Source organism: Notothenia rossii (assembly GCF_949606895.1).
Source record: "Notothenia rossii genome assembly, chromosome: 7".
NCBI classification, from domain to species: Eukaryota; Metazoa; Chordata; class Actinopteri; order Perciformes; family Nototheniidae; genus Notothenia; species Notothenia rossii.
This window is the reverse complement of record NC_136905.1, coordinates 5330136-5342172: the sequence shown is the minus strand read 5'-3', so window position 1 is coordinate 5342172 and position 12037 is coordinate 5330136. Positions and strand designations below refer to the sequence as shown.

Here is a 12037-nt window from a genome sequence, read left to right as displayed (position 1 = left end):
GGCTCCAGTACATCCAGAACTCAGCTGCCAGGGTCCTCACACGCACCAAGCCCTGGCAGCACCACTCTCTTCCACCTCCACTGGCTCCCGGTCAAGTCCCGCATCACCTACAAACTCCTCCCCCTCAAGTCCCTCCGTGCCCTCTCCCCTCATTACCTCACAGATCTCCTCCACCCCCCGTCCCGCACCCTTCGATCCTCAGACTCCGGCCTGCCCTCCATTCCCCATTCACGCCTCCGCACCTTCTGGGACCGTGCCTTCAGTGTCGCTACCCCCCCCCCCCCACCCCCCTCTGGAACTCCCTCCCTGCAGAAATCCGCAACGCCCCTTCTCTCAACATCTTCAAATCAACCCCGTAAAACTCATCTGTTCAACATCGCCTTCCAACAATAACTCACTCCCCCCCCCCCCCCCCCCCCCACACTTACACTTCCATTTCTGCTCCCTGTTTTATGTTTATGTTTTTTTATGTTTATGTCTTGTCTTGTAAAGCGACCTTGAGGTTATGACAGGTGCTATACAAATTCAATTTATTATTATTATTATTATTATTATGACAACTTAATATGTGTGTTTGAAGCTCAGGCAACTTACAAAAATTAACCTAAAAATAATTAATTTGTGAGATAAGTTCTTCTTTTGTCTCATTTTGTAAAGCTAGCTGCTGGAGCATGCAATGTACGGGCTGTCTAATGCAGCAAACACGGTATAAGAACAACTTCTGGCAGTACTGATTTCCCAGATGTTTCAACAACAACAACAAATATATCTATATATCTCGACAACATTGCACTTCATGTCTTCTCAAGGAAATAAATGCCTCTTCAATTTTCAACAAATGCTTCTTTAATGATAAACGTTATTTGATCTTCTTTGGGGAAATGGAACATTGTTCATAAAGGGCTTTTGATAAAGACTCACTAAATCCAATAGCACTTATGAGCAGCGGGAGATTCTTAAGAAGGTTTCCAGCTCCTGCTGAAATGAGGGCACATTAGAAGTCACTCGAGGTTCAGAAAGCCCTGGATTTGCAAATATCTGCCTCTCTTAAACCATAAAGACAGACCCCCCCCCTCTCACTCTGATTGGCCCAAAGGGGGAAAGGCACCACGCTGCTCTCAATTACTAATCAGGTGTACGGGCCCACACACTGTGTAACAGGTGATCTGAATAACCTGCAATCAACTCAGAGGGAACCGTGAGAGTCAGATAAGAGGGAAAGTAAACCTACCAAAGAATGAGGGACTGTGACAATGTTTGTGAATGTGTTGAGAAAAACATCCCCCCACCCAAAAAGATGCATAGCATTACAGGTACCGTAATTTTCGGACTATAAACCGCACCTGAATATAAGCCGCAGCAGCAGCATACCACTCTCGGTTCCACTTTTACTTTTACGCGCTACCTTTCTCACTCTTTTCCGACCTCCAGCTTTTCCTGCTGGAACCCGCCGCTTAAAGGTGGGGGTCCGCGGACCGGCCATAGAGCCCATAGAGTTAAAGGTGTTGGCCGTCAGCTGTAAAAATCCATAGATTAGCCGCACCGTTATATAAACCGCAGCGTCGAAAAATAGGGAAAAAGGCGCGGTTTATAGTCCGAAAATTACGGTATATGGATTAACATTGTTACGTAACTTGGAAGCTAATAGACAAATGTTATGTGAATATGTTCATGTAGATGATATCTTTGTTTACTGCTATAAAACCAGCAGAAAGATCTTAAATCCTACTTTTGATGTAAATGATTTAAATCTTAAATGATTTCGGGATTTTTATTTAAAATTAAAATGTGGACATGTCTGTTCCTCAAAATCTGATACGGCACATATACCTGTACATATACCACATACACTCTAGTTTGCCATTTCTTCAGGCTTAAAATAAGTGTCTTGTCAGCATTTTATTTGACTGTAAAATCTATTTTTTGTGGAGTCTGCCATATAGTTGTTCCCAAATGTTGCAAGTCATGCTGCAACAATATCAGCTGTCATACATTTGATGTTCAAAAACATTGTGGTGTCATTGTTTGCCAATAATCTACCTAATTGTTTACCAAAGGAAATACTGATTACACATATTTAGACATTTTGAAAGACATTTCAAAAGTTGTCACACTGACATACAAATACAAACAGTGTCATACAGTATCAAGCGTAAATGATTGGCTTATTATTCTGTGTTTTTCTCATAAAAAAGCTTTGTTTGGAAAAGAGGGAGATCAATTAATTGGATCTCTTTTGACAAAACATATTTTTTAATTGGATCCGTTTGTAAGGGACACTTTTAAATATGGAAAACAAGTATTGATGTGTTATGCATTTCACCGACGTTAGCTTGAAGCTTATTTCATTTGCTGTAATGGTACAATAAAGAAAAAAAGGAGAATGGGAAATAAACGCATAATAACAAGACACATTTAAGTAAAATGCAGTTTCCTTTCAGGCGAGAGTTTGAAATATAGACATTGGTTTGCTCCAAGACTTCCACTTCCCTTGAACAAGGTGGCATTCATAGTTATTTACTGTTTTCTGTTCATGGATGAGTGAATTTCTTCTGTCCCTGTGAGTCCCTCATAACAACCCGTCCTAGTTTTATTGTAGATGTAATTACTCCTTTCCGTGCCTTTGTTCAGGGGCAGAACAGTGATTTGTGCCTACTCCATCGAAGACATTGACGTGGCTTTCTCCACTTCCAAACTGAAGGGCTACAGCAGCGCTTTCATTGGCTCTCGCCCTGGGATGGTAAGGAAAAAAAACCCTGCCACAATCTTTCATTTCCTTTTCTGTCACAGTTATCTGAGAAAAACAGCATTGTGATCAAATGTTTGCATGAGACAGCCTTTTATTGCAGAGGTGAACGGATCAAAATGCAATTTTTTTGAAAGGCACGAGTTGATAAAAGAGAAGCAATTTCAAATTCTTTGTCCAAGGGCATCTTGTTTATTCAGCCTGGTCTGAATCGATTACGTCACTTCTCCCCCTCAGTGCGTACGCAAAAACTCGACAACAGGAGGTCACAACGACATCAAAAACCTCGGGGTGATCAGATACCACCCGGAGATCGAGGATGTGATCCAGCCGGTCGGTGTGGCTCCGCTCGACCTGCCCATGGACGACGACCAAATCACACACACTGTGGCGGACATCGTGATGGCGGTCAACGACGAGCACTACAGCGTCCTGTACATCGGAACAGGTGTGTGTGCTTTGTTATGTGTGTGTTAAAGCTTCAGGTGTTTGTCATGGAGTATCAGCGTCCACTTCCTGTTTTCTGCTTTAACCCTTATGTTGTGTTCGGGTCTCCCGTGACCCGTTTCAAGTTAAAAAAAAATTTTTTATCGGAACAAGGCTTCATGATATCCTCCACAACAGCTATATAAACACTACAAAATAGATTTTGACAATTTTTGCCAAGTCTGAAGGACTCTAAAAAGAAAAGTGTATAACTTGGTGTTCGGGTCTGGGGAGACCCAGCAGAATTGTTTTGGGTGACTCAATGTCAAATTTGGCCCAATCAAGATTCATCTTTGACTTTAGACGCCCCTCCCCCTTCATCCACTGTAACAATAATTGTTCGCAACATGCACCTGCTCTCCCATCCCGCTGCCCACTCCCCCCACGGGAACTCGACCTTTCTCAAAGAATATGTACACTAACACTTGAACCTGAACACACACATGCACGTGTTCAATATGTGGTGTAATGTGTTTTGGGCCATAACATTAAATTGCCTCTTTTTCAAAAGAAATCTCTACTGGCATTAAAAACATCAATTCAAAAGAAATGCAGTTTAAGCTGACCAATCACAGTGATGTTGATCTTCAAATGGCGTCTCTGCACCAGCTATTTTGTGGTTGGCGTAGCCTATAACGGATACATGCACATGTTCTCTACTGCAATTTATAATCCCATTTCACTCACTCTTATCTTTACTTGAGCGATGTTTTAAAGTCACGTTTGCAACGACCCATGTTATCCTTTGCTGGCCACTAGAGGGCAGAGTACCTCCAACAGAACTGCACTGACATACAGCCGTGACATATTATTGCCTTAAAAAGTTACCCTAATGTTTTGACAAACAATATTTGGATACCATTATTACAACATTATCGTCAAGTTTGTGTTTTTTTCTTCGTTTAGCTCTGATTTGGTCTCCTCCTAAAACAGTGGTTCAAAAGTTTTGGGTTTAAAAACAATAACTGTATCTTAAGCAGCCAGATGTTTAATTTTCATCCTCAGCAAATTGCTAACGTGCTGAGCAGGTAGTTCTTTTTTCAAGACAATTTTTGCTGAAAACCGCAGACTGCTGCTACTGGAAATAGGACTGAAGTCGAAGCAGCAAAACATATGATGGCAAATACTTAAAAAATAAGAAACAATACTTCAAGCCCAACCCATTTTTGTATAAAGTATCTTGCTTATGTTCCTGCTGCAGTGTTTCCGTTGGGTTGTTCTAGCAATACATATAAATAAAGAGGGTTGGATCCTGTTCTCTGCAACTGATTCGATTCATCAGTTCTCATATCCCATAAGAGTAAATGAATCCTGTAACTAAATGTTGTATGAGTTCAACAGCACACCGCTATTAACATAAAGAAATCAAGAACAGGCATGTATGTAATGCAAATAATGATTGAATAAAAAATGTACAGCTGCATTCATTCTTAATTTAGTCACTGAAAATTGACAGAAGTCAAAATATATTCTGTTCAAAGCCTATCCAAGCGATGCCTGGCCTTCACACGACTGTTTCTATTTGATCAACTGCTGTTGCTCATAGCCGTTGCTCCGAATATTGCCTTGTGCCTCAGGGAGATTACTATGGCAACCATCACAAGTCATATGTTCGAGTCTGCACGAATGTCTCACCACAACGAAGTTCATGGGAAAAGATGAGCCGGTGTCTTTCTTCTGAGTGCAATTTCTCACAGTAGATGTGACTGTCATTCACCCGGCTGTTCTGGGTTGTTTCTATTAAAAGCAGACACAAAAAAAACACGGACAAAGTGTTAAAAATGACAGAACGGCCGCTCGCTGTGGGATTTAATGACTGTGTCAGTGACAGGAGAGAGAGGATGGAGAGGATGGAGAGGATGGAGAGATGTGAACAGCCAGGGGTCTCTGAGGTGGCCTAAAAAATAATCTAGAGCAGCTTAGTCGCAGTGGTATCTGAGGACAGAGGAAGAGGTTGCACTGGAGATATTCTGTTTGATGTTTCCTATTTTAAATGTTTGAGAATCGTCAAGAGGAGGTGTGCAAAAGAACATGTGCTGGCCATCCCTCATGAACATTTCTGTTTTTTAGTTTTTGATTCGGGAAAATAAATAAATAGATTTTTGTGACAGTTGTTATTTCTTTTTTTAAATAGAACGAAAGAAAACAATATTATTAATTGTATAAACATAAGAATGTGCAATAAAAGGATAAGATATATGAACATTAGATATATAATATAATAGATACATATTAGATGTAGTGACCACGATATCCATTTGTTTCAGTCTGTTTTCTGTGATTCACTCGTGGGCTGACCGATGAATAGACGCTTGTTGTTTGAAAGAAGAAATAAAATAATTGTCCAGATGCGATTGAAAAGTAAATTGTGCTTGTTTATTCCAAAGAGGTAGTGGAAAAATTCAAGTTAAAGTAATATGTCCAATGAAGATTAAATATTAAATACAAAAAAAAGTGCCAATTGTGTGAGTGCCTAACGCTCCAAGGGACGGGTTAAACAGTCTGATGGCTTCAGGCTCTGTGATTATTCCGATCTGTTTTATGTATTCTGGTTTCATTGAATTCATTTATTCTCCAATTCAAAGTTCACTTTCTGCTTTATTTGTCCCCGAGGTGCAATTGGTTTTGCAGCATGGACTCCCCATCTGCCTGTTATACAGCACAGAAAGGTCACTCTGCTGGAGTCCTGTAACAGCTGCTTGTATTTACTATTTTACCCAGTGAATTCACAGGGCGGACTGGCATATAAACATAAAATGGAAACTGTTCAAATGGATTCAATGTAGGACTTCAGGATCTGTCGAGGCAACTCATCTATCTGCATAATGTATTCCAAACACGCCCTTGTATCTGTACAAATGATGGAGAGGATGTGGAATAATCCAATCTTTAGTGAGTGGAGCAGACACACACACACACACACACACACACACACACACACACACACACACACACACACACACACACACACACACACACACACACACACACACACACAGACACACACTCTTCTGATGGATCGTAACATTAGAGCAGTGTAAACCAATCAGAAGAGGAGCTGTGGCGACCCAGGGTCCACCTCTTGTGGCAGTGAAATCCGAGCAGATGCATTCTGGGTAGCCCTGGGACATTTTTTTTTCCCCTGGTGATGGAAACTTCAATAAAGATCTTCCAAAAAGACGAGCACAGAGACACAAGCCGCACCGTTTATAAGCAAGACTGAGTAATGGCTGATGTTAGCGTGATAGCCTGGAGGGTAAATACAGAGTGTTCAGACGATAAATATCAATGCGAGGGATGAGTTTGATGAAGAAGAAGAAAACATGAATTATTTATGCTTGAATATAACCACGGTGCATATTTCCATTCTGGTTCGGTTCATTTAGCAATGCATGTTGATGTCATTCTGAAAGGCAGACTAAACAAACACATTAAATTAACTTTTCATTTGCATCCATGTCGACAGCTATTTTCCTCGTCGTGTCTGCGCCCTCTTGATTGTATTTTCCATACTCTTGCGAATCACTGTTCATACGCCGGGGATTATGAAATGGAAACAATAAATATTGAAACTAGAGAAAAAGAGATTAGCATTGTGGAATAATTCTAGATTTAAAAAATCCCATGGAGATCAATACTTATGTTCACAAAATACCTATGCATAAGAGAAACATGCACATAATTGCATATTTATCTCCACCCTCTTTTTCTGTTCATGCATCTTTGATTTTGTATGCAAAACGTTATCTTCTTACTACATATTCAGATGATCAAAGCGAATATTCATGGTTAGTTTTACAGATTCAGACTGACTTGACTTTGTGTGTTCAATGGCACCTGGATGAGGGTTGTTATGTAGGTGAAAAGAAAATAGTCCATGGCTTACACATGCATACCGTGTTGCCGTTAGTGATTACTTCCTGTCTGTCTTCTTCTGCTGTTCCCTTTAGTGTTTACTTCCTGTCTGTCTTCTTCTGCTGTTCCCTTTAATGTTTACTTCCTGTCTGTCTTCTTCTGCTGTTCCCTTTAGTGTTTACGTCTTGTCTGTCTTCTTCTGCTGTTCCCTTTAATGTTTACTTCCTGTCTGTCTTATTCTGCTATTCTCTTTAGTGTTTATTTCCTGTCTGTCTTCTTCTGTTGTTCCCTTCGGTGTTTACTTCCTGTCTGTCTTCTTCTGCTGTTCCCTTTAGTGTTTACGTCCTGTCTGTCTTCTTTTGTTGTTCCCGATATTGTTTACTTCCTGTCTGTCTTCTTCTGCTGTTCTCTTTAGTGTTTACTTCCTGTCTGTCTTCTTCTGCTGTTCCCTTTAATGTTTACTTCCTGTCTGTCTTCTTCTGCTGTTCCCTTTAGTGTTTACGTCCTGTCTGTCTTCTTCTGCTGTTCCCTTTAATGTTTACTTCCTGTCTGTCTTCTTTTGTTGTTCCCGATATTGTTTACTTCCTGTCTGTCTTCTTCTGCTGTTCCCTTTAGTGTTTACTTCCTGTCTGTCTTCTTCTGCTGTTCCCTTTAGTGTTTACTTCCCGTCTGTCTTCTTCTGCTGTTCCCTTCGGTGTTTACTTCCTGTCTGTCTTCTTCTGCTGTTCCCTTTAGTGTTTACGTCCTGTCTGTCTTCTTCTAGTGTTCCCTTTAGTGTTTACTTCCTGTCTGTCTTCTTCTGCTGTTCCATTTAGTGTTTACGTCCTGTCTGTCTTCTTCTGCTGTTCCCTTTAGTGTTTACGTCCTGTCTGTCTTCTTTTGTTGTTCCCTTCTGTGTTTACTTCCTGTCTGTCTCCTTCTGCTGTTCCCTTTAGTGTTGACTTCCTGTCTGTCTTCTTCTGCTGTTCCCTTCAGTGTTTACGTCCTGTCTGTCTTCTTTTGTTGTTCCCGATATTGTTTACTTCCTGTCTGTCTTCTTCTGCTGTTCCCTTTAGTGTTTACATCCTGTCTGTCTTCTTTTGTTGTTCCCGATATTGTTTACTTCCTGTCTGTCTTCTTCTGTTGTTCCCTTTAGTGTTGACTTCCTGTCTGTCTTCTTCTGCTGTTCCCTTTAGTGTTTACTTCCTGTCTGTCTTCTTCTGCTGTTCCCTTCGATGTTTGCTTCCTGTCTGTCTTCTTCTGCTGTTCCCTTTAGTGTTTACGTCCTGTCTGTCTTCTTTTGTTGTTGCCGATATTGATTACTTCCTTTATGTCTTCTTCTGCTGTTCCCTTTAGTGTTTACGTCCTGTCTGTCTTCTTCTGCTGTTCCCTTTAGTGTTTACGTCTTGTCTGTCTTCTTTTGTTGTTCCCAATATTGTTTACTTCCTGTCTGTCTTCTTCTGTTGTTCCCTTTAGTGTTTACTTCCTGTCTGTCTTCTTCTGTTGTTCCCTTTAGTCTTTACTTCCGTCTCTCTTCTTCTGCTGATATCTCCAATGTTAGCTCTCTGTCTTTTAACTTCTTATCTTGTGTTCTTGTACTTTTCTTTACTATTGATAGGTTAGCCATCATGAATCCAAAGTTTTGCACTCTCCGTAAATATAAAAATGAATATTTAAAACGTTTTTAACAGTATTTTCTGATGGACAAAAACCTGTGTGTTGTCCACAGCTGATGTTAAATCCATCGGACTTCTTTTTACGGATTGATATGACTGCACGTGTCATGTTAGGCAATGTATAAGCGAGTATTAACGACCTCTGAAATGTCCAAATTGACAAAACAGAATTGAGTATTCAACTAAGACTCATCTTAATTCACCACACATCTTGTTTATACTGCTCGCAGTTATTTGGAGGCTAAAGGAATTCACGTTGAAATGTTGACCTAGAACAAACTGACAGGGCGATGAAGTCTTTTAGATAAATAGCTCACCACATACTTCGTGTTTTAAACCCGTTCTAACTAGTCTCGTGGGACGTCTCTGTGTGATGCAGGCTGACAGAAAGCTGCAGGTTTTGACTCAGTTCATTTTTAGTTATTTTTGATCGCACGTTAATTCAGCAGAAATGGTGGCACATATCAACCAGCTACTTCTGAACATGACAAAAAACGTATTACCTCCAAGCAGTTTCAAAACTCCTTTTATACTCCTATAACAGATGCAAAAATAAAGTGCACTAAAACGTTTTTGGGCCAGCAGAACTAAAGTTGAAGTTCTTTGAATATTTAATAGTTGTGACATTATTATTATTATTATTATTATAGACAACACTCTTCATTTCATAGCTTCTTTCTTAGGGAGATATGTCCATTCTCTCATAATTATCCTCCTCCATCATGCAGGGTTTGATGTCGCAGTTGCATTTGGTATTTCGTTTTTTCCTCAGTTTCCATGGAGTCTATTTTGGTCGAAAGTGTCTAAGTACAGCCGATAATTACAGCAATAGATGTAGCTGTAAAAAACACAGAGAGCACTGTATTTGAGTTGATTAGTAGACCTGGTTAAAAGGCAGTTACTCATTCAAGGCAAAATGATCCCTTGTATTGTTGCTGAGAGATACTGAGTAGCACTATCACCAGAGAGAAAACTGACATTGGATACATTTGTTAAACCTGAAAAATCTAGGTGGGGATAAGTATTCAATCGGGTTTTTTGTTAACCCAAAACAAACTACTGTGAAAGGTTTTTCTTATATACTTAGAATGCAATCAAAGTGTTGCTTATGAAATAATAAAATACATTGTCTATGGTCCTAAAGGTTTGGATTGTATAAAATACCTTTAGCAGCCCTGATGTATGGTTTCATCTTTCGCTAATTCCAAACGTGAGCATGTTGTTGGTGTTGAGCAGGTAGTGAGCGTTTGTTTTTCTTTCTCCGAGCATATTTGACATGATGTGACAACTTGCAAGAAACCTAAATAGTTAACTGTAAATCACGGATTAGCTGCAAGTCAGTTTTGCTGACAAGTGTTGGAGCCAACAGTGTGGACACATTAAGAATCTACAGTCAGCGTGAGCATTTGTCAGAACCCTAAAGCTATGACAGGTTGTAGACCTTCGCTCCAGTTTTTCTCATTGGAGTCCCTTAGGTATCTTAAAGGTGGGGTAGGTACGTTTGAGAAACCGGCTCGAGATACGCTTTTTGTTATATTCCATGGAATGCTCTCAACATCCCGATAGCAATGAATATCTGAAGTGCTTTGACAATAAATCCATTAAAACATTTCATCTGTGGAAGCCGTGGTACTGTAAAAAGCACGACCAATCATCTGAGCCGGCCCGGCTAAAGTAACTGGATGGCCTACCTGCCTGTCAGCCTTCCATCTGTGCACAAACTTATCTCGTGCCCTCATTGGGCATGTGCACGTTCGTGTGTGTTGGAGGAGGGGCTCTGTAAGGAAGTGGCAGATTTTTTTCCGGCTGTGTATTTTCAAATTCTAGCGCACTTGAGCTGGTTTCTCCAAAATTACCTACCCCACCTTTAAGTCCATCGAACTTTACTAGCAATAGATGCAGTTACACGTCTCGACATAGCCCTAGTGTTTAAAATTGGAGTTGAGTCGTACACCTGGTTGGAAGCTGGTTTAGAGTAATTGATTCTTATCAATAGTCAAAACACACTCCTGTAGCTACCTTTATGCCAATTATCTTTGATAGTCTGTTATGGGCTCAGAATACAATTAAAGATCATCTCTGATGCCTTGGCCCATGGTGTTTGGCTTGTCAATGACGAAAAGCTGGACATGACAACTCTGAGAAACCTAAACGGGTCAAATCAAGTCAGTTTGGTCCGTTGACAAGTGTTAGCTGGATAAAACGGTGTTAGACACATTGTAAGATCTACAGTGCTCGTTGTCTTAAGACCCTAAAGAGCTGCAAAGGAGCTTTGACAGTGTGTAGACCTTTGCTCCAGTTTTACTCATCGGAGTCCCTTTGGACCCTAAAGTGAAGCTGACATTGCCAGATATAGATGCAGCTGTAAAAACCATGTTTCTAGACAGCACTCAAAGAAAGCGGAGTTGAGTCAAAGACCTCGTTAGAAAACCAGTTTAGAGTCATTCAAGGCAAATGAATTCCTATGACACAAGTGACCCTATCACCAGGTAGAAAACGGACGTGTGACAAGTCTATGGAGAACAACTAGCCAATAGTCTTTATTAGAGATGTCCCGATCCGATCACGTGATCTGGGATCGGAGCCGATCACGTGATTTTCAAAAGATCGGAATCGGGAGAAAAAAATCGGGGATCGGGATTTTTTTTTTTTTTTTTTTATAAATACTTTTTTTAAATGTTGTATTCAAAAAAAAATCGGGGATCGGGATTTAAAAAAAAAAAATGTTTTAAATGTTGTATTCAATGTTACAAAACAAAAATGACCATGTTCAAGTCTTAAAGTCATCCTGAGGCCTTAGTTTTGGTTTCAAATTACACAACATCATGTATGTTTTCTTCTTTGGGGCTTGTTTTCATAGACCTGGTTGCTTATTTCTCTCAAATCTGGCAACAGAGTGGGCAGGGCGCAGTGTCTAATTGTAGCAGTAAGCTAACGAGTACTGATAAGCTTTATTTTGTTTTGATCCAATGCTGCACAACTGAACTGATCCAATGCTGCTGGGAAAGAAAGAAGCTATATCCATGTTGGATAGAATATCCAATTTAAATAAAAAAACAACCTTAAGGGACAACTTGAATGCTTTTTTTTTCTCTTAATGCATTGCATAAAGATCGGATCGGGAAAAATCGGTATCGGCAAATTGTCAAAATCAAATGATCGGAATCGGATCGGGAGCAAAAAAAGGTGATCGGGACATCCCTAGTCTTTATTGTTAACCAAAACTAACTTATCTGGCTTCCTTCATACCACTTATCTGTGCTCAGAATACAATTGAAGAACATGTGTGATGCCT

General features: G+C 40.2%; 1 protein-coding gene across 2 annotated transcripts in view; it reads left to right on the top strand.

Annotated features, from left to right (window-relative positions):
* LOC307047702 (semaphorin-7A) overlaps positions 1-12037 on the top strand; it is a 53869-nt gene that overhangs the window by 26596 nt on the left and 15236 nt on the right. For both annotated transcript variants that reach the window (XR_013810523.1, XM_079694825.1), the window contains exons 9-10: positions 2632-2740; positions 2984-3194. Coding sequence is in view for 1 of the 2 variants with exons in the window: in XM_079694825.1 (XP_079550951.1) it covers positions 2632-2740; positions 2984-3194 (320 nt within the window). In the remaining variant the exon portion in view is untranslated. The remainder of the gene's footprint in view (positions 1-2631; positions 2741-2983; positions 3195-12037) is intronic.